Source organism: Gastrolobium bilobum, unplaced genomic scaffold, assembly GCF_033153095.1.
Source record: "Gastrolobium bilobum isolate Gb01-03AN ecotype WA unplaced genomic scaffold, APGP_CSIRO_Gbil_v1 utg22780, whole genome shotgun sequence".
NCBI lineage: Eukaryota > Viridiplantae > Streptophyta > Magnoliopsida > Fabales > Fabaceae > Gastrolobium > Gastrolobium bilobum.
In genome coordinates, this window is record NW_026895620.1 from 1 (window position 1) to 23,776 (window position 23,776).

General features: G+C 33.3%; 1 protein-coding gene across 2 annotated transcripts; it reads right to left on the reverse strand.

Moving 5' to 3' along the window:
• Window positions 1-18,323: 18,323 nt before the first annotated feature.
• LOC133284768 (phosphatidylinositol 4-kinase gamma 3) lies at window positions 18,324-22,095 on the reverse strand. 2 transcript variants are annotated; one of them, XM_061481852.1, is made up of 4 exons: window positions 21,911-22,095; window positions 20,421-21,450; window positions 19,602-20,303; window positions 18,324-19,056 (listed from the first exon to the last, which is right to left on the reverse strand). In XM_061481852.1, the coding sequence occupies exons 2-4, from the start codon at window positions 20,982-20,984 to the stop codon at window positions 18,679-18,681; spliced, it is 1,644 nt and encodes a 547-aa protein (XP_061337836.1). In that variant the 5' UTR covers window positions 20,985-21,450; window positions 21,911-22,095; the 3' UTR covers window positions 18,324-18,678. The 2 variants fall into 2 exon arrangements, with proteins under 2 accessions (XP_061337836.1, XP_061337831.1); XM_061481847.1 differs by having other exon boundaries at window positions 19,602-21,450.
• Between the last annotated feature and the right edge of the window lie 1,681 nt (window positions 22,096-23,776).

A 23,776-nucleotide genomic window follows, 5' to 3' on the forward strand; every position in this document is an offset into this window, starting at 1 on the left:
TAATTATGCCAAGTTCATGAAGGACTTGTTATCAAGAAAACATAAGCTGCAGGAATGCCAAACTGTAACACTCACTGAGGAGTGTAGTGCCATTATACAGAAGAAGTTCCCACCCAAACTCAGTGATCCAGGGAGTTTCAAAATCCCTATTGAAATTGGGGACACAAAAATTGGCAGAGCAATATGCGATCTTGGGGCTAGCATTAATTTGATGCCCCTTTCTGTTTGTAAATCTTTGGGGATCACCGAGTTGAAACCCACTTTGGCATCTCTTCAGCTTGCTGATAAGTCTTTGAGGAAGCCTAGTGGTATTATTGAAGATGTTCTTGTGAAGGTGGACAAGTTCATCTTTCCTGCTGATTTTGTAGTGTTGGACATGGAAGGGGGAGCTGAGATGCCTCTATTGCTGAGTAGACCTTTCTTAGCCACTGCTCGGGCACTAATTGATGTTGAAAACGGGAAGCTTGAGCTAAGAATGAATGATGAGACCGTTACCATCAATGTCTTTGATTCTCTAAAACAGTCTTCTCACAAAGATGATTGTTTTAGTCTCGAAGTAAGAGAAAAACAAAGTGCAGCGGATGATGCCAAGGAAGATGGTGCCATAAAGGTGGAATTGGAAGAGTTTCCTCAACCTCAAAAAAATGTCTTCTTGGGTAATAAGAAGGCGGTGATTGAAGCACTGAAAGAAGAGGAAACTGATTTGAAAAATAAAGATCCCTTTTCCCATACCAACAAAATTCTCAATGAGGATGATGACAAACATGAGAGAAAACCCAAAAGGAGGCGTCATCCTATAATGAAGAAGGTACTGAGAAAGGAGGTGATCAAACTCTTTGATACGAGTTGGAAGAGACACCGGAAGCTGAAGTTTGACAAGAGACACCGAGACTCTATCTCTCGGAAAAATCAAAATTTCAAAGAGTTCTTAACATGGCTCCATGGTTTGGGGCAAATCTGGGAATTGTGGTCTCATACACCAAGGCAACCAGTACCACCAGACCTTCCATTTGTTGAGTCATCCCACGCTGCTGAGGGGGATGACATGGAGGGTTGATTATATCTCCTTGCTGACGGAGATTTTGTATATTAGTTTATTTTTCTGTTTCGTATTTTTATTTTTATTTTTAGTTACTTTGAGTTATATATTTTTCTCTGATATTTTAATGTGCGCATCATAGTTTCTTCTATATGCCACTGTTTGTTCTCTTGTGCAGCTTTTTCTTCTTTCTTGTGGTTAAATTATTGCTGAGGACAACAATTCTCTAAATCTGGGAATGGTAGGCTTGCACCTGAGCACTGCTGCAATTCTTCTATCAGGGGAGATATTCTAACTCTTTTAATTTTCTTAGTTATTTTTATAGTATTTTGTGTGCTATATATAAAAATAAAAATAAAAATTTGAACATGTTTTCTGAGCAAGTCCAGGTTTAGATATGCTTTCCCTAGTTAATTTGCCTGATTCATCCTAGGAATCATGTTTTGTATGAACTTCTGGCATAATATTGTATTGGCATGAGTAGATTTCATGATTGCTCGTTTGTCTGAATTTTGTGCTTGAATGATTAATAATGCCTGATGTTCTTTTGGAAGTCTAGCTTGACATCATAGCTGGTGAGGTTTTGTGCTTAAACACTTATTTTATTCTGAGAGACCTCACTGTGATAGCATTCTAGAACTTGCTCTGTTTCTCTGTTATGCATGTATTGATTGATATGATAAAGGCATTTTGTTCTTGTTAGCTATTGGCCAAAAATAACCCACCTGTATGAATTTTTCCATTGTTAGCCCCCTTGAGCCTGAACTTATTTGTTGTTAAATGACCTGTGGCCTGATTGATGGCTTAGCCTATATCCATATGACTTACCTTAATTGAGATTGAATTACTGAAATGTTGAAAAGAAAACAAATAAATTGAGGTAAGCTCCACAGAGGTCAAATAATTAGGGGAGGAAAAATTTCATCTGTGCCCTTAAAACAAAAAATTTTGAAAAAAAAGAAAAAAAGAAAAAGGGTGAATGTAAAGAAAAGGTGGCTGAAAGGAATTAATTCCCAAAATTCTGTGGGAATGTTAGTGGAGCAAAATCATTGAGTGAATGTGTTAAAAATGAAATAATATCAGTTTTTCAATCTCATTGTTGTTTGAGCTACTATCCATAAATTCCTAGCCTTAAACACGGCCAAGTTACAACCTGAGAAGTCCTTTTGATCAATTGATGCATGTGTTTGATTCTTCATTTTTAAGAATTTTTGAGAATATGATCTAGCTTATGGTAATGTTATTGCTGTGATAGATTGAGTGATTGTTACTCCCTTAAACACTTGAGTGCTCAGCGTTATATGATTATCTTGGTGAGGGGTGTTCAAGCTAGATTCTGACATGTTCATGAGAATATAAGGCATTGTTAGGAGTTCTTTGCATTGATACAGTCATGCTTAGCATAATGATTTCTTGATTGTCTGTGTGATGTTGTGTTGGAATAATTGATTGTTTCCTGGATTGAGTCTTGTACATTGCTGGGACATCAACGTTTAAATCTGGGAATGATTTGATGTGCCTCTGGCAAGTGTGTTTTTCTGTGTTAAAATTGATAAGAATTGAGTCATAGGAAAGCAATTTAAATGACATATTTGCTAATTATATTGATTCTTTCTTCTCAATTATACTTTTCACTTATTGGTTGTGCTTTTACAGGAAAAAAGAAGTAAAAATTATAAAAGCCTGTTGACACAAACCAGCGCCGGATTGTAAAGGTTACATAGTACAAATGACAGAGAAATGGCGCGGACTGGCACCAAATTGGCGCAGACTCGCGCCAGATCACGGAAACTACAGCGGAGGACTTGTGCATTGGCGCCACTAGGCGCCCAAACATGAAGAACTTGGCGCCAAGTGGTGCCCAAAGTGAAGATGAAATTGGCGCCACTAGGCGCCCAAACTACAAAGGGTGGCGCCAACTGGCGCCGGTCCACGCAAACAGGTCTGACTTTTCGTATTCGAGGCAGCGAGTTGGCGCAAACGTGCGCCAAACCGGCGCCAACTGGCGCCGGGTTGCGAGAAAATAACACCGTCTTTCCGCGGGGGTATTTTTGGAAGAAGGAAAAAAATAAAGTTTATAAATAGGATCCTTGTGCTAGACCTAGATCATCGAATTCCATTCAGAGGAGGCCGACAGCAGAGCTCAGGAGATTCTTCCACAGTTCTTCTTCTTCATCTATTTTTTTCTGTAATTTTATGCTTTTATCGAATATTGGATTTTCAGCCATGATTATGCTTGGCTAGTTTTCTTTTATTATAGTTAGGGACACAAGCCCTATGTGAACCCTTGTTACGATGGATTGATTTAGTTTTATTCATTTATATAATTATCTTTGTATTTCCTTTATTAGAACTGATCAATCTGATAGTTGGGGATAGTTTGAGGGTTAGAACCCTAGATAGGAATATTGGGGTTTTGATCTTGAAAGGGGTAGGACAACAATTGGTATGCATGCTAGGAATAGATGTGTATTTAATTGCGAATGCTTAAATTATTGCGTTCATTGCTTAATACCATGAGGAACATTGCAAGGAATTGGGGTTCCAATTGGGGATTAAAGGGTTAACCTTGCAAGGAATTGAGGGTTAACTAATAAATATTTTTAGATAATAATTTATCCGAGTAATTATATGAATAAATATTGTGAATCAATCCAAAGTAAGAAGTGGGGATCAAAAGGTGAGTGCGCTCTAGCTACAATATTTTTCTCATATTTTAAAAATCAAATCTCATCGTTATTGTTTTATTTCTCTTAAATAAAAAAAATAAAAACAAGTCTTTATTTTTATTTCTTATTATTACTCAAAATCAATTCGCAATTTTTCCCAACAACAAACCGAGTTTTCCAACTTAAGGGGACTGGTTATTGTAGTACTTGGTTTACAATCCCTCTGGAGACGATACTTTACTTACTTTCTATATTACTTGTGCGATCGGTATACTTGCCGGAGAGCATCAGATATCATTGGTAGGTAAAGGGGAAGGTAGCTGTTGTGGTAGTGTATCAAAGATCAGAAGTAAAATTGAGATCAATAGGATTTTGAAAATCAAAATGGATTGGAGCTGGGTGACATGAAGTCTGAGGTGGGTCTGGTTTAGTAGTAAAAGGGAATACATGTTAAAAAAAAATGACATTTCGAGAAAGAAATTTTTTTTCTGGTTTTGAGATCAAGAAGAATGTAGCCTTTAACACCTTCTTGATAGCCTAGAAAAATAGTTTTATATGCTCTAGGAGCAAATTTAGTTCTATGGGAAAGAAGAGTGGAAGCATAGGAGAGACATCCAAAAACCTTGAGATGCATAAGTGTGGGAGGTTTCTGGTATAGAACATCATAAGGAGTGGAATGATTGAGCAAAGGAGTTGATAAACGATTGATGAGATGAATGGCATGGGAAATAGTATATGACCATAATGACAATGGAAGATTGGACTGAAAAATAAGTGCCCGAGCCACATTGAGGATGTGTTGATGTTTCCTTTCAACAATGCCATTTTGTTGAGGATTTTCAACACAAGTTGTTTGATGCAAGATACCTTTTTCTTGATAAAAAGCAGACATGGCAAACACAGGTCCTTTAACTGATCTAACACATTTCACAGTTAAGTGGAACTGATTCTGAATCATGATGATAAAATTTTGTAAAGCCTACCTAGCTTCACCTTTAGATTTTAACAAAAGTTCCCAAGTAAAACGAGAAAAATCCTCAACAATGGTCAAGAAATATCTATGACCATGAATAGATGGAGTCAAATAAGGGCCCCAAATATCAACATGTATCAATTGAAAATTAGAAGTTGTTTTGGTATTGCTATGTGGATATGCTAATTTGTGTTGTTTAGCAAATTGACAAACATCACAGGGAGCAATATTTTTAGCAAGAATGAAAGGAAATTTTATTGCCATTTGCTGTAAGGTAGAGTAAGGTACATGACCAAGTCTATGATGCCAAAGGATAGAGGCATCAGTATTATTTACAGAATGATGAAAAACAGAAGAAATTTTGCTATGGAAATTATGGTTGGTGTTGGTGGTCTGATCTCTACTTGAGGACCTCATCACATACAATCCTTCAACCAAATCAGCTGAACCAATCATCACATTGGTATGAATCTGTTTCACAAAACAATAGGAATCACGAAATATTAGGTAGCAAGACAGACTTTTGATCAATTTTGTGACTGATATTAAATTGACATGAAAAGAGGGAACAAACAGTACATCAAACAAAGTTAAGGTTGAGGAAAAAATGACAGTGCCAGAAAAATGAGTTGTGGTGTGTGAACCATCAGGTAAGGTGATGGAAATGGGACTGATTTTAGTCAATGTAGAAAAATTAGAGGAGATATAACTGATGTGATCAGTAGCTCTAGTATCAAGAAGCCATTTGGAGTGAAAACTACCTGTGAGACTACCTGTGTTAGTGTTCATGGCAGTAGTGTGAATGAGATTGGTGGAACTGATTGGAGTTTCTTCAACTGAAGATCCCAATTGCAAACGCTTGATCAAATTTTGATATTCATCCTGAGAAATAGTCACCATGGAATCTGAATTATCACCACCTTCAGTGATGTCAGTATCATTTTGAGCCACAAAATTAGCATTCGATGGACCTTTTGGTTTGAAACCTTGAGGATATCCATGCTTTTGATAACAAGTATCAACAGTATGGTTAGGCTTGCCACAGTAAGTGCAGACTTTACCAGAACCACATCCCTTATTGAAGAAAGAAGGGAATCCACGACCCCTGCCTCTTCCAAAATTCTGTTTCTGGTGATTATCAGAAAAATTGTTGAAAACTCTGGTTTCTGTGGTTGAATCAACTAGAACTTCACAAAGCATTTGTCTCTCTTGTTGAACAATCATAGAGAAAACTCTGATTAAGCTGGGAAAAGGATCCAGCAGCATCACTTGGGATCTCACATGAGCATATTTCTCATTGAGACCTTTGAGGAACCGAACCACTTGATCACGATCCCTATGTGTTCTCATCAAATTGTATCCTCCACATGTACATGGATCATCACAGCTACAGGTAGGTAGAGGTTTTAGGTTGTCAAGTTCATCCCACATTATCTTCATTTGAGTGTAGAACTCAGTAACCGAACGATCACCCTGTTGCATTTTATAAATTTCTTCGTGCAAATCAGAAATGCGAAATATATCAGAATGAGAAAATCTTCCCCGAAGATCAGACCAAGCATCACTGGCTCGATCTATCCATAATATGGATTGAGCAATGGAACTGCTTATTGATCGATGAATCCAAGACAAAACAATCATGTTGCATCGTAGCCAAGCTGGAAATGTAGGATCATTTTCCAGTGGTCGTGCAATAGAACCATCAACAAAACCTAATTTGTTTTTAGTTAAAAGAGCCATAGTCATGGATCTGGCCCAAGAATGATAATTCTTCTCATCAAGAGGAGGAGTAACCAGCACCAAGCCTGGATTCTCGCTTGGATGCAGGAAGAAAGGATTACCTGGATTAGTGTAAAAATCTGGAAGAGCATGATGCAGATTCGCCATGGAGAAAATGAATCGGTGAAGAACAATAACAAAGAACAGTGAAGGAGAAAGAAAATTCAGCGGAAGAAGAAATCTGATACCATCTTATGATACTGGATCTTCAACATGCAAGATCAGAATGTGATCTTCAACATGCAAAAGCATAACAGAGAGAAAAGACAAACACGAACTTAAAGGTGCTTTGCTTTGTATTGAATTAGCTTATTATGTACAAGAAATGAATGGAACCAGTTTATTTATACAACTGGTTCAAGAAGAATTAAAAGAAGTAATCAGTAATTAAACCTTTAACTAACTTCTAACAGAATAAACAAAAGAAACTGACTAATATGATTACATTGGATTGGGCCCTGTTGTATCTTTTGGAATATACTCCCTGCAATACGCCGCTGTGAATATCGTTTTACGGCGAATCCATCCTTGGATCTTGCCAAACGCGAAAATTGAATTACTAAAATCTTGAATGGGTAAATACGGGAGCTAGAAAAACTGAAAATGTTAAACTATGTTGATCAATCTTTCAAGCATTCACAAAAAAATTCGCAGTTATCAGATGCAATGTATGCATGAATATCCCAGCATGAGGCCCACATAAATGAAGCACACCAAATTGTAAAAGCAGGGAGAAATAAATTACTAAAGAAAATGGTGATAGCACCGACAATTTAAATCACAATTTGCTCAGGACACGAGATTAATACATGAATGCTTCAAATAACATTCCCCCACAAACCCGATAAACATCACCATACATGCATGTTTACCCGGGTAGCCGCCTCCCTACCCGGGTAAATAATTCAAGATTTCTCAGATTTTTGAAATATACCCGGGTATCCCCTTCCCTACCCGGGTATTTTAAAATTTTCAAAAAATAACCGGGTAAACTTGATGGTCAACGGTAAAAAAGGGGCAGATTGGTGTTATGTTTTCTGGAGAGGTTAAATTTTTGAAATAGTTTATAATCAGGGTCAATTTAGTAATTAATTATTACGTAAGGGCTACAGTGGTCAAAAAGTCCAAGGAGGGGGCCACGTGGAACACCCCTCCAAAGCCACATCTTAACAAATATGATGTAAAATAGGTGAGGTAATTAGAATGATGTAAAAAGAAAAAAAAAACGTAAAAGAAAAAGGGTGAGTCAGCACACCTAGCATATATATATATGATAACAGCACCTCAATTGTCATTTGGCACAAGCAGTGTTAAAAATTTTTACTGAGAAGAACGGTGAAGAAAGATGAAGAGATAAATAAAAAGGTAATATTGAGAGAGTAAAATCTTCTCTCTATTTTCTTCTTTTCAATTATTTATATATATATATATATATATATATATATATAGAAAGTTGTATGTTGTTGTTATGCTAAAATATTTTCTTAACTTCTTCTCTTCTTTAATAATGCTTTTATCTATAGTTTTACCTTAATCTTTCTTTTAATTTTGTTATACTTGTCATGTTAACGTGATTCTTTCAAATTTTGAATTTGAGTAAATACCATTTTTGGTCCCCAGCAAATTTCACGATGCCCACTTTAGTCCCTAGCAAATAAAAAGGCCTATCGTAGTCCCTAAGAAATTCAAAATGGACCCATTTTAGTCCTTTTAGAGACTAATATGGGTCTTTTTTGAATTTGTGAGGGATCACGATTTTAATTAAATGAGTCCATTTTGAATTTTTTAGGGACCACAATGAGCCTTTTTACTTGCTAGGGACTAAAACGGGCCTCGTGAAATTTGCTGAGGACTAAAAAAGGTATTTACTCTTTGAATTTTTATTTTTGATACAAATTGAATATTAAAAGAATGTATAAATTTTACCTTAATGATACTACTGTGAAGTGACCCACAAAAGTTTGGAATCAGAAGGTTTGAGGGTAAGGGACGTCTTATCATGGCTTGAGCTCCGCCATATCATATCCTTTCACATGCAGGAAACCCACAAAATTGGGAATTAAATTAGCTTCAGTTAAATATTACGAGATTGCATATTAATATTTGTGATATTATTCCAATTTATGAAATTTACTTGAGAGATTAATATTTTTGTTTTCAGTTTAAAAATCTCAATATTACTGAGAATTATCTCACATTGTTTTATTTTGTGCTAACCTTTCCAAAAAACTATCATGCCTAACTTATATTTTTCTGGAGCAGGATGGACTGTGAATGTTTATGTTTATAACGATTGTTGGAAATTTTACATAATAGTTGGAAACCAAGGAGCAACAACTATATTCCATGCAAACAGTGTGGAGTCCTACATTATAGGCTAGACTAGAATGAGAAGTATGTAATGAATAAACAGTGTAACCTGATGTAGTTAGGAGTGTAATATATGTGTGAAATCGATGTAAAATATTTAAAATGTAAGATATTTGTACTAACTTACATCCATGTATAATTAATGAAGGATGTTAGTATTCCCAGTTAATCTTTCTAGATTTATTTTCTTAATATTCTTATTTATTAATTATTATTATTAAATATATTAGTTACAAACAATGTGATATTCTCTATACTGGGATAATCAGAGGTTGTTACATTTTAAGGTATCAGAGCAACGGTCCAGGTAAATAAAAGATCTAAACTATTATAGTTGCTTGGTATTTTGTCATAAATCATGCATATTTTGAGTTATTTTAATGAGCTTGATCAACTCACTATCATAAAACAATATATGTAGATCTATGACAGGTACAAGGCAGATATCTTCTTCAACTTCTGAACCAGAAGTTAACCCAATAATGGATGCGTTTACACGAGTGGCAGAAGCTCTTAGAGAATAAACGGTGACTACTCAGCAAATTATTCAGGAGCTGAGGGAGGATCGTGCAACCAGAAATCACACCCATAATTCTGATAGTGAAAATGGACCTAGAATTGCAAATACTCAGGGAGGACTTAATTCTGATTATAAAGGACTCACTAAATTCCGTAAGCATAAACCTTCCACTTTTCGTGGAGATTATAACCCTGAGGCAACCATGAAATGGGTGAAGGAACTTAAGAAAATATTCCTGGTAATGGTCTGTCCTAATACTCATCGTGTAAACTTTGCCACATACTTGTTGATTGGAGAAGCAGAGCATTGATGGACAAATACCAAAAGATAATTTCAAAGCCAAGGAACAGAGATTACTTGGACAATTTTTAAAGATACCTTTTTGGAAAAGTACTTTCCTCAAAGTGTAAAAAATAGAAAAGAAATAGAATTTCTTGAACTGAAACAAGGAAACATGACTGTTGGAGAATATGTGGCAAAATTTGAGGAATTATGCAGATATTCTAATTATGTACAGAATCAACCTAATGAAGAATGGTTGACGACTAAATTTGAATCTGGACTAAAACCTGAATTAAAAAGTATGATAATAGGACACCAAATCTGAAATTTTTCATCATTAATAAATAGGTGCAGAGACATTGAAGCAAGCATGAAGGAAGCTGAGGAGGGAAGAGAGAAAGACAGAGTTTCAAGTCAGAGAAAGAACGATGACAACAACAAAGGGACACAGACACAAAACTCAGGGAATAGCTTTGCTAACAACGGAGGAAGAAAGAATATAGGACAGATGAATTCTCAGATTCAGGTATGTCCAAAATGCAAAAAGAATCATGCTGGAGAATGCCTAGCAAGAAGAGGTATGCTTTAAGTTTGGAAAGCCTGGACATATGTTGAGGCAGTGTCCGCAGAATCAAGGTCAGAATTCATCAATTCAACCTGCAACAAGAGGAAGAGTTTTCACTCTTAGTGGTCAGGAAGCGGCCCAAGCTTCAAATTTGGTTCAAGGTACTGGTCTAATACAAGATTCTCTTATAATTGTACTGTTTGATTCTGGGGCTACTCATTCTTTCATATCTTTATCTTATACTCAAAAGTTAAAGTTACCAATATTCATTCTATCTTCTTATCTTGAAATCTTTCTTCCTACTGGAAGAAAATTACCACATTTCAAGTCTGTAAAAATTGTCCTCTTCAAGTCGAAGGGAAAGAGTTTAAAATAGATTTAGTTTGTTTTCCTATGATTGACATTGATGTAGTCCTTGGTATGAATTGGTTATTTGCAAACTGTGTGGTTATTGATTGTCATAATAAAAAGATAATTTTCACAAAAGAGTCAGAATTTCCAAATGAATCTTTATTCTTGTCAACTTCCCAACTTAGGAAAAATTTGTTAGATGGAGCACAAGGATATGTTCTCTTTAATCTTTCAGAAGCAAAAGATAAACTTGATGCAACCAGTATCCCTATTGTCTCTGAATACTCAGACGTTTTTCCGGATGAAATTCCAGGTTTACCCTCAAACAAAGAAATTGAATTTTCCATTGACCTAATACCTGGAGTAGGGCCAATTTCTATTGCACCCTACATGATGTCACCTGTAGAGCTTGTTGAACTAAAGAAACAATTACATGAACTTCTATCAAAGCAATTCATCAGACCAAGTGTGTCACCTTGGAGAGCACCAGTGCTCTTTGTCAAGAAAAAAGATAGAAGTATGAGGTTGTGCGTGGATTATAGGAAACTAAATAAAGTCACCATTAAAACTAAATATCCTTTGCCTCGGATAGATGACCTTTTAGATCAGTTGAGAGGAGCCATAATATTTTCTAAAATAGATTTAAGGTCAAGATATCACCAGATCAAAATTAAGACTGAAGATATTTCAAAGACAGCCTTTAGGACTAGGTATGGACATTATGAATATCTAGTGATGTCTTTTGGTTTAACAAATGCTCCAGCAGTATTTATGGATTATATGAATAGAATTTTTAGACCTTACCTAGATCAATTTGAAGTGGTGTTTATAGATGATATTTTAATATATTCCAGGAATAAAGAGGACATTAAGGAACATTTAAGGGTGTGCATGACAACCTTCCCGGAATGAGTTTTTTTTTTTTTTAATTTCTGTTCCCGGGAACAAAAATGGATGAGAATTGCGTTTGATAAAATCAGTTTATTTTTTTGTTCTCGGGATGAACCTGTCTTTTTTTTATGCTGGAGAATAAAAAAGAGAATCAAAAATTTTCTGCTTTTCTATTTCTGGGCACAAAAAGAGAATCAGTTTTCTCTCACACTCTCACGACTTTTTTTCCGCTCACACACCAACATTGAACTGTCACTGGCCTTCAACCACATATCACCGGATCACCATCCCTCCCTTCACCACAGAAGTTTTTGGTCTCCTTTCCACTCTCTCTCTTGCGTTCCTAGTTGCAGGTAAAAGCTCCAGACTTTACCAGCCTACCCTTTGCAGAAACACTTTCATCGCCCTCTATTTACTTCATCGCCCAAAAAAAAAAACAGAACGTAATTGTGCTAACTGTGTGAATTACTTCATTGTGATACTCGAATTACTTTAAAACTTTCTGAATTACTCAAGCTTTAATGTTCTGTGTTTCATCGTCCTGAGAGAGCTTTAAAAAAAAATAAAGCCATTATCTCCCAAAAAAAAAATTGTGTTAACAAACGTAATTCTGATTCTCATAATAACAATAAAATATGTTAACAAACGTAATTCTAATCCTCAGAACTCTTACAAGGCACAGAAATAGAAAAGAATCATTTTTTCAGAAACAGTGCCAAAAATTAGAATGGTTGTCATGCTTAGCCTAAGGATAATATTACAAATTTTGAAAGATAAGCAATTGTATGCCAAACTTTCAAAATGTGAATTCTGGATGGAAGAAGTTAAGTTTTTAGGGCATGCTATTTCAAAAGAAGGAGTGACAATTGATCCAAGTAAAATTGAGGCTGTAATACACTGGGAGAGACCTAAGACTATCACTGAGATCAGGAGTTTTCAATGATTGGCAGGATATTACAGAAGATTTATTAAGGGATTTTCACAACTAGTGTTACCTTTAACTAGGTTAACTAGAAAAGGAGTTCTTTTTGTTTGGACACAAGAATGTGAAGATTGTTTTCAAGATTTAAAGAATAAATTGACATCTGCACCAATTTTAATAATCCCTAATCCTTTAGGAAAATTTGAAATTTACAGTGATGCATCTAAAAAGGGATTAGGATGTGTCTTAATGCAAGAAGGAAAAGTTGTAGCTTATGCATCAAGACAATTGAGACCTTATGAGGAAAATTATCCAACTCATGACTTAGAATTGACTGCAGTAGTTTTTTCCCTTAAGATTTGGAGGCATTATTTGTATGGAGTCAAGTTTGAGGTTTTTAGTGATCATAAGAGTCTTAAATATTTATTTGACCAAAAAGAATTGAATATGACGCAAAGAAGGTGGATGGAATTTTTGAAAGACTATGATTTTGAACTTAAATACCATCCAGGAAAAGCTAATGTAGTAGCTGATGCTTTAAGCAGAAAATCCCTTCACATGTCACAGTTAATGGTCAAAGAAATGGAGTTGTTGGAAAAATTTAGAGATATGAAATTATCTGTGACTATATTGCCTCGAAGTTTAGGTATTAGTGAAATAAAAATAGATAATGAGTTGATAAATAAAATTAGAAAAGCTCAACAGGAAGATTCTGGTTTAGAAAAATCTGTGAAACAGGAAGAATTTACCAAAGGGGAAGATGGTTTGGTGAAATTTCAAAGAAGAATTGTTGTACCTAAGAAGGAAGAATTGATGAAAGAAATTTTGAATGAGGCACATAGCAGTAAATTCACAGTTCACCCTGGTTCAACCAAAATGTATCAAGATTTGAAAAAAACATTTTGTTTGCCAGGAATGAAAAAGGATATTGCTGAGTATGTTTCAAAATGTTTAATTTGTCAAAAAGTGAAAATTGAACATCAAAAGCCTTCAGGATTACTTCAATCACTAGACATACCAGAGTGGAAGTGGGAAAGTGTAGCCACTAATTTTGTGATGGGTTTTCCAAGAACCCAAAAGGGGTATGATACAATTTGGGTAATCATTGACCTATTAACCAAATCTGCTCATTTCCTACCAATTAAGGCTCAATATTCTATTGAGAGATTAGCCCAATTATATATAAATGAATTTGTCAAACTTCATGGGGTACCTATAAGTATTGTGTCAGATAGAGACCCTAGATTTACTTCTAGATTCTGGGGATATTTACAGCAAGTCTTTGGAACTAAGTTGAGACTTAGTACATCATATCATCCCCAGACTGATGGTCAAACTGAGAGAACCATTCATATGTTAGAGGATATGCTGAGAGCTTGCATCCTTGAACAAGGAGGTAGTTGGGTTAGATATCTGTCATTAATAGAGTTTGCTTATAATAATAGTTACCACTCTAGTATTGGAATGGCTCCATATGAAGCACTCTATGGAAGAAAATATAGATCTCCAGTGTGTTGGTATGAAAAAGGGGAAAAACAGTTATTGGGACCGAAATTAGTCCAAGAAACCTCGAGACAAATTCAGATGATAAAGGAAAACCTTGAAAAGGCACAAAGCAGACAGAAAAATTATGCTGATAACAGGCGAAAACCTTTGTCTTTTGAAGAAGGAGAATATGTCTTTCTTAAACTTTCTCCTACCACAGGTGTAGGCAGAACCCTCAAAGTTAGAAAATTGAGTCCTAGATATATCAGTCTGTTTCAAATACTCCGAAAAATAGGGCTAGTTGCTTACCAACTTGACCTTTCGCCTCATCTTTCCAATCTCCACAGTGTTTTTCATGTTTCTCAACTTAGAAAGTATGTTCCAGATCCTTCTCACATTCTCGATATAGACTCAGTACAAGTTAAAGAGAATCTGACTATTAGTACCAGGCCAGCTCAAATCCTTGACAAAAATCTAAAGCAACTGAGAAATAGGATGATTCCGTTAATAAAAGTACGTTGGGAATGACTTTCAGCACACGAAGCCACAAGGGAAAAAGAAGAAGAGTTACGACAGAGTTATCAAGAATTTTTTTTTTAGAAGGTATGTCCAAATTTTGAGGGCAAAATTTTATTTAGGAGAAGGGAAATATAATAACCGAATAAAAATAAAATAAAAATAATAGTAATAATAATCAAAGTAATAATATATAAAATAATAATATTGATAATAATGATAATAATAGATGTAATATTCTGAAATAATAATTGTATTAAAAAAAATGATAAAGTAATAAATAAATAAATATATATATTTATATGTATAAAATAAAATAATAATAATCATAACATAACATATATATATATATATTAAAGTATTAAATAATTAAAATAATATAATAGTAGAAATAAATAAAATAAAATAATAATATATAAAGTGGCTCTGTTAATAGGTTACGTAATAAATATATATATATATATATATATATATATATATATATGTATAAGTAGAAAAATAAATAACAATAAAAAATTGAAGCTTATAAAAAATGTGGATCCTTCTAGATATATAGCAACATGTGATAAAAGGAATCAGAATGTTAAGACTTTTGATAGATGCAATTATTACATTCTTAAAGATTAGTTAGATTTAAACAAAACTTTAATTAGTTTAGTTAGAAATCAATTAGAGGTAATCATTAAAATAGTCAAAATAGTAAAAAACAATGGCCTATATATATATGTGTCCATATGAATCAGAAGGAAAAAAGAAGAAGGAACGCAAACGTAAAAAAAAAAAAAAAACAATCCGAAGGAAAAGAACAGCGAGAAGGAGAAGGAAAGGGAGAGGAGGAGAGATAGGAAGGTAATATTGAGAGATAAAAACTTTCTCTCATTGTTTTTCTTTTCACTATTTCTTTTAAAGATTTTGTTAGTATCGTTACTTTGCCAATTTCTTTTCTTAAAATTCTTTTCTACTTGTTGTTATTCCTATCTTTAGTTTAATTATTTCATTCTAAAATTCTTATTGTTGTTTTTATGTTAATTTTAATTTTAAACTAGTTGATTATTTGGTACCAAATAAATGTGTAAATTTTATGTATGTTACTGCTGTGAACTGACCCACAAAAGTTTGGCATCAGATAGTTAGGGTAAGGGACGCCTTATCATGGCTTGAGCTCCGCCACACAGAACTTTTCACATCCAGAGACCCACAAAGTTTGGTATTTAATTAGCTTCAGTTAAATATTACACAATTTATTATTTATCTTTATTCCTGCAATAATTTTATGAAATTACTTGAGAGAATGATATATTTTCCGTTAATACGGCTGGAATGGTTATAGTTATAAAACCTCAATATTACTGAGAATTTTCTCACGTTTTATTTGCTTTGCTAATCTTTTCAGATGCCTAACTTGTCTTTTTGTGGAGAATGATGAAATATTACTGTTAATTTTTATAGTGACCGTTGGGAATACTATATTGTGATGGGGAATCAAGGAGCTGTAGCTGTATTTTATCCTGACAGGGTGGAGACTTATGCGTATACTTTGGACTAAACAAGGATCTTGTAATAGTGTGTGACTGAAGAATGTTATATATATATATATATATATATATATATATATATATATAGTAAAGTAATGTAATCTGACGTAGGATGTATGACTTATGTAAAATAATTATGTAAGTTAGGAAGTAGACTAAATATATATATATATATATATATATATATATATATATATATGAAGTTTGTACAAGTTTATGTACGAATCCACGTCCATGTTTATAAAATGAAGGATGTTACAATGGATAAATAAATTATTATTATTATATTTGCTATAAATAAATAAATTAGTATTATTAATAAATAAGTAAAGAAATAAATTTTATTTATGTTACATGTGTGACTACATAAAATTATATGGCAACATTAGATGTAGTATATGATAAGTCTTTTTTTTTTGGTAAGCAGTATATGATAAGTCTTATGATGAATACTATTAACTTATAAAAATTAAATAACATATGGTAAATATAATAATTAAATCTTAACATGTAAATATAAGAATATATTTTAATAAAATATTTAACTGAATGATAGATAAATTATAATAGACATGTACTGTTTTATTTATTAACAACTATTAATAAAACCACATGTGCTTAAAATCATAAGGGAAATAAAATATATCAGTAAATATATATATATATATATATATTTAATTATTTTCTTAAAATTTATAATCACATTAAATTAATTCTAATTAAATATTTACTAAATATCCTAAATTATTAATTAAAAATAATAACAATACTATAACTATTTCATAAGAATTAAATATATATCATTAAAATGAATTAATATATAAAATAATATAATAAAATATATATAAATATATGGCAAGGAGGGGGCCACGTGGAACACCCCTCCAAAGCCACATCTTAACAAATATGATGTAAAATAGGTGAAGTAATTAGAATGATGTAAAAAAAAAACATAAAAGGAAAAAGGGTGAGTCAGCACATCTAGCATCTATATATATGATAACAACACCTCAATTGTCATTTGGCACAAGCACTGTTAAAATTTTTTACGCCGATGAACGGTGAAGAAAGACGAAGAGATAAATAAAAAGGTAATATTGAGAGAGTAAAATCTTCTCTCTATTTTCTTCTTTTCAATTATTTATATATATATATATATATATATATATATATATATATATATATATATATAGAAAATTGTATGTTGTTGTTATGCCAAAATATTTTCTTAATTTCTTCTCTTCTTTAATAATGTTTTTATCTATAGTTTTACCTTAATCCTTCTTTTAATTTTGTTATACTTGTCATGTTAACGTGATTCTTTCAAATTTTGAATTTTTTTTTATACAAATTGAATATTAAATGAATGTATAAATTTTACCTTAATGATACTGTTGTGAAGTAACCCACAAAAGTTTGGGATCAGAAGATTTGAGGGTAAGGGACGTCTTATCATGGCTTGAGCTCCGTCATATCATAACTTTTCACATGCAGGAAATCCACAAAATTGGGAATTAAATTAGCTTCAGTTAAATATTACGAGATTGCATATTAATATTTGTGATATTATTCCAATTTATGAAATTTACTTGAGAGATTAATATTTTCCGTTATCACGGCTGGAAATGGTTATAGTTTAAAAATCTCAATATTACTGAGAATTATCTCACATTATTTTATTTTGTGCTAACCTTTCTAGAAAACCACCATGCCTAACTTATCTTTTCTGGAGAAAGATGGACTGTGAATGTTTATTTTTATGATGATTGTTGAGAAATTTACATAATAGTTGGAAACCAAGGAGCAGAAGCCATATTCCATGCAGACAGTGTGGAGTCCTACACTTATAGGCTAGACTAGAATGAGAAGTATGTAATGAATAAATAGTATAACCTGATATAATTAGGAGTGTAATATATGTGTGAAATCGATGTAAAATATTTAGAATGTAAGATATTTGAACTAACTTACATCCATGTATAATTAATGAAGGATGTTAGTATTCCCAGTTAATCTTTCTAGATTTATTTTCTTAATATTCTTATTTATTTATTTATTATTATTATTAAATATATTAGTTACAAACAATATGATATTCTCTATACTGGGATAAGCAGAGGTTGTTACAACACGTACTTACAAATCAGATCAATGACTCTCAAAAAGATGTTAAACTTTTTGTTTGACTCAAATAATTCTGTCCCTTGTTTATTATTATTATTATTAACTTCAGTTGATAGAAAAAGATAAAGAAATTTACTGTTATTATATGCATTTTATTTTTTTCCTTGTTATATTATTATCAGTACGTAAGCAGTGATAATTGCCAAATTTTAATGTTTTTATTCGTAGATCCGATCAAAAAATAAAAGTATTTAAAACCGCAAGTTCTTAAACTTTAATAACACCAGTGCTCGACAGACAGAAACTTACAGAACTTCAACAAATTAAGAGAAAAACAGCATGAACAGAACATAGTAGAATTTTTTTTATGGTTTAGGTACAACCTTTATTTTTACAATTTTATATTTACTCAAGAAGCACAGAACAGAGGGATGATATTGCACCGGACCTCCATCTGGTAAATATACGAATACATTTCCATGTTATCAGAGGTATTCCACTACAAACATCAAATTCTTGATTGGTGTGAGACAGACGTTTCAACCACTGTCCACTATACAAGATTGAGGGTTCCACTTTGAAGACGAACGAAGCATCATCACTTATCACTATCTTATCAATAGCAGTTGTAATAAGTACGTGAACTATGTTATTCAGTCATGGGAATAGCTCTTCTAAATGACTATCCATGATCACTGAAACAAGATCAAGAAATGCAGCTTCACTTGTTCCAGGAAGTGCAGCTTCCTCCGCTTCCTGAATTATCTGCTCAATGACAGATTTTTTCTTCAGTGTCTCTCTACACATGATGCTTCCAATGGTGAAAGGAGTGAGCCCTCTCTCTGCACCTTTCTGAAGAAGCATGGTTGATATACGAAGGATCCGGGCACATTTAGGAGGAAGGTCCCATCCATGAAACTTCAAAAGCTTAATATCTTCCTCAGCATTCAGAGATTTTATATAGTCAATGGTGTCTGGGGAGTAAGGCTCCCGAGCTTGTGGCCAGTATAACCAGTCAAAAGTGCAGTCTTCAAACTGCAAAAGGAGAAAAAAAGAAAGAAAGAGAGATGAACTATACAAAAGTAGAGGTAAGTCAAACTTATAATCAATATAAAAAATATTAATTGTAATAGGCATTGCTGAAAATGATTGTAATGTTTTAGCTGTAAAAGGTATTAGAGAAGATCAACAGGGATAAGTGAGCAATAATAAAAGAGTCATATAAGATAAGTAACCAATAGCAAAATTAAAATCAGAAGATATACGGAAGTACGGTGAATCAAAAGAAGAGTCAAAACTCTACTTTTTGTGCAGTGTAAATCCTAGGGTAATCTGAGGAAAAATATTAACATCTGACAGTGACATAAATCTTGTAAGCAAATAGCACTGAGAATAGTGGCAGATACAAAGCAGATAATTGTACTCGTAATGTTACAGCCTTTTTGTAGTTATTCTGAAATAGACAAGCATGAGAAGTAGATTTAACAAAGACACAACACAGTAGCCCATAACTTCATGAGCTCAAATTTCCTTACAATTGGAAAACAGAACCAATACATTTATAGTGTTAAAAGACTTACGCTCTCTGGCAAGCAATAACCATGATCAATTGGAATAAGGACAGCTGGATCATCTTCACAATCCTTGGCAACCAAAATGTTCCCAGCATGCCTATCTGCATTTACCAACCTGATATCCAGAACAGAGATCTTGTGTACCTCTTCCACTGGAAATGCACTAGGGCCCATGTCTTCACAACTTCCAATATTCCTCATAAACATTTGAAGTGATCCTATTTTAACATTACCTGAAACATTCTTATAACCTTCAGGATGATGGAATCCTTTATGCAAGCATTTGACCATGACTGTGGGAGGAACTCCAGCAAACCCCTGTTCCCCATTGCTGGGATACGAGCGAGGTCCTTTCCTAGGATGATCCAAAATGTAAGCTGCAACTTCTCTCAATGCACCTTGCCCAACTCGTGTGCCTTTCTTTAACCCTTCACCATCCAGAGATACAGGTAGTCCACGAGGATTATTAATTGCCATTGGCTCCTCATCAATAGGCTTGAAAACAGAAACATACTTCAAGCCAGATGAATCTTGCATAAGATAAGCTCCTCCTGATCCCTCTGAAGATTGAATTGGATTTCTTCCTTTTTCTAACCCTTCCAAAGTAATCTTAATTAGCTTCTGGATCAATAGTGGAATTTTGATATTGGAATTCATAATAAGTGGTTCCAAAAGAAAGTCTCTTGTCAATTGGTTCCTCTTAAGGACCTTATTTGTTACAGACTCGGACCCTAACTGGTATGCCACTAAATTTGGCTTTGTATTGTGTGCATATGATGCCTCAATTGATAATTCGAAATCCTTCTCAACTGGTTTAGTCCTTACCTTGGCATCTGATATCCTGACCAAAAAATGAATTACAGCATCATTGTCATTGTCCTTGCAGATATCCTCAATAAGTCTCTGGTCCTCAAGTGCTTCACCCTTACATATCAATTCTTGCTCCTTGAGATCAAAGAACCCTTGCCCTTTCCTTGCAATCTGCTGCTTCACATAACCCACATTCCTATTCTTCTCAACATAAAACCCAAACTCCTTTCCACATATTGTCCTAACTGTAATAGCTTGAAGATCAGAAAGCCTTAGCACCAGGTGCACCACATTCCCATCAGCAACACCATAATCACAGATACAAGATTTATCACGAGCCAATTCCTTCCCTTCAAAAACCAGTTTCTGTTTCTTTACAAAAAATCCTTTGAAGGTTTGAATTCTCAGCTTCACTGAAGCAATTGAATCTGTCTCCATAATGTGCATGGGAATCACAGAGCCACCAACAGTTAGGTAGATCAAAATCGAGTCCCTCGAACGAGGACTAAAACGGCTGGTAAATTCACTATGGGTGTTTAAAGATTCTTCGTACACTGGACGAAGTGCCACACAAGCCATTATCAACTTGCAGGTTCAAAATCTTGCTAGCTCATCAAAAAACAAAGAAAAAAGCTAGAAACCTTACAACCAATAGTAAAATTCAAATGGTCATCAGAGACGTAACAGGGAATCACAAAATGGGCAACCTCAACTTTTATTAGTTTTCTTCCTCATCTATATTTGGATTGGCTTTCACTGTTGCTGTAAAAGCAGCTCATGCCTGAACCTAAGCAGTAAGCAAAAAATAGAAGCCTAAAATATGCATCGTAGTTTCTTTCTTTCCAGAAATAAGGGCTCCGAACCAAATCAAGACTTTTGGAAAACGCAACTTCGGAGAAATGAAGATCAGCCGATCAGATATCTCCTTGAATTAATATAATAATATTGTTTTTTCATTGCTGCAATGTATAATCTATGTTATGGAAACTTTTTTGGAAGCTGAAGAAGGAAGAAGGGAAGCCCCGCAAAACGGAGGCCAATTATCCTACAAAAAGGAAGAAAATCTTTAGTCAGAGAAGATGAAACTCAATGAAAGAGAAAGACAAAAAAAAAACTCTTCAACCACTTATAAATATCATAATCAGTAAAACGGAAAATGTCTCGCTTAATTTCACATTAAGATGAAATACTCAATCAGATTAGGTAATGGATTGTGCGTCACATGAGAGTAATTTTCTTCTTTGAGATAAACACAGCAAACGAGTAAAGCTAAAAGAGCTAAACACAGAAATTTCAAGTTTCCATCGTTATTCGTAGAATAAACAAAAAATGAAATGAAATTCTGACAAAGAAATATAAACAAAAAGGAATTTAATTCCTGATGACATGTAAACGAAATAATAATTTCAATCAAAGCAGAGAGAAAAGAGAAATTTACCACGAATTTCATTCCCATCGAAACAAAATACGCTAACAAATGAAGAAGAAGAAAAAAAAAAGCTTACAGAGAGTGAAGCAAAACCGAAGAAGATACTCAGGTAGGATGACGGTGATAGTGGAAACTGGAGAAATTAAGCGCCATTCTGCGAATCAATCTTCCCAGAATCGAACAATTTCTCAGGTTCCCAATTTTCCGTGTTAAAGACTTGACTCACTGAGTCAGTGTCCTAAAATAGAGACAGAGACAGAACTGAGGAGACAGTGTGAGAATTACATTTTTGAAATGATACTGACAAGGAAGGAACTATTTATAGCTGTGGTGTGGACTGCATGACTTCTCACCTTAGAAATTTAAGCGAGATTTATTAAATTTAACAAAGTTTGATTAGTTTACTAATTCACTTGTCTCTATAGAAGATTCGTGATACCGTGCTTTTTACTTTATTTTCATTACTCAGTATAAAGGTTAATATGGTAAATTAAGAGGGTTAATTTAATGTGAGTAATTGAGTATAAGTATGGTAGGAGAGTGACGAGCGTTGAGAATAACGTAAATGTGATAAAATTCATTTTAAATTAATTTGATTTTGATTAAGTGTTCATAGTAAATTAATGCATGTTTGATTAACATTATTTAAAAGGAAATTTTGGCAAAATTAATATTAATAAACAGTATTAAGTAAAATTATTTTTTGATCTCTAATTACACAAAAAATATAAACTACCTATTATGTAAATATAAATTAACCTTCAATTTTATTTTATTATTTTTAAAGTATGCATTAATATATGAAACAAATGTCACAATAATAAGTTTCATTTTTAGTGAAATTATTTACTTGAAAATAGAACTTTTGCAATGAAAAGCAGTCCTTCTCCTATTAAGAAGCTAAAGCTTGTTTACCACAAAAAAAAAATGAAGCTAAAGCTTTTGGTGAAAAATATGTGACAAAACTTTCAATAATATGAAATAATCTTGCATAGTTATTATAGTTGATTTCAATTACAAAACTTTCTAACATTATATTTGTTAAAACGATGGCTACTTATTCACAGTTTTGCTTAAGGGAAAGGATATTGTGACAACTAAGTTGTGTTACTATCTAAGTGACTACCAATCAATCTCACCGTTAGATCGATTATGTTGATCCAACGGTTATATTTATTTTCATATTTGTATGGTCATGATTTCCTATATTTAAAATGAAAGCATTAAATATGGGAAATCATAACCATACAAAGGTGAAAATAAATATAAAGTATTAAATTTGGGAAATCATGACCATACAAAGATGAAAATAAATATAACCGTTGGATCAATATAATCGATCTAACGGTAAGATTGATTAGTAGTCACTTGGTAGTAACACAATTTAATTGTCACAATATTCTTCCCCTTTGCTTAAATCCTAACCTGGAGCTAAAAATACGGTGAAAACATTTGAACAAAAATTTCACCAAACATAAATTACGAATACAAAACCATAATGTAAATACACTCTTGAAAGCAAAAAGGCATAATCAAACGCATTTGTTCATATTCCCCTATTTTTATTTTTATTTTTCTGATTTGATTGTAGATTTGTGGGTGTTCTACAACCTCATCACATTGCCAAGATGGACTTCTCAACATGCTATTGGGCCAGCAACCGCCACACGTACATCACGTATCAAGTTTCTTCTTAAAATTTTCAGTAATTAATATTTTAGCATTTTTTTAAGGGGATGATGTTTCTCATATTATAAGAAATAATTTTTATCTACTACACATATAAAAATATGTAAGGCCCATATTTTTCTTCTCTCTCTTCTCCTCATATGTGGGCCCCACACATTTTTATGTATATAAGAAATAAAATTATCTCCTACAACATCATTTCATTTTTTTAATTGGTGCATATCCTTTTAAAGTTTTGATTAATAGGTGCATT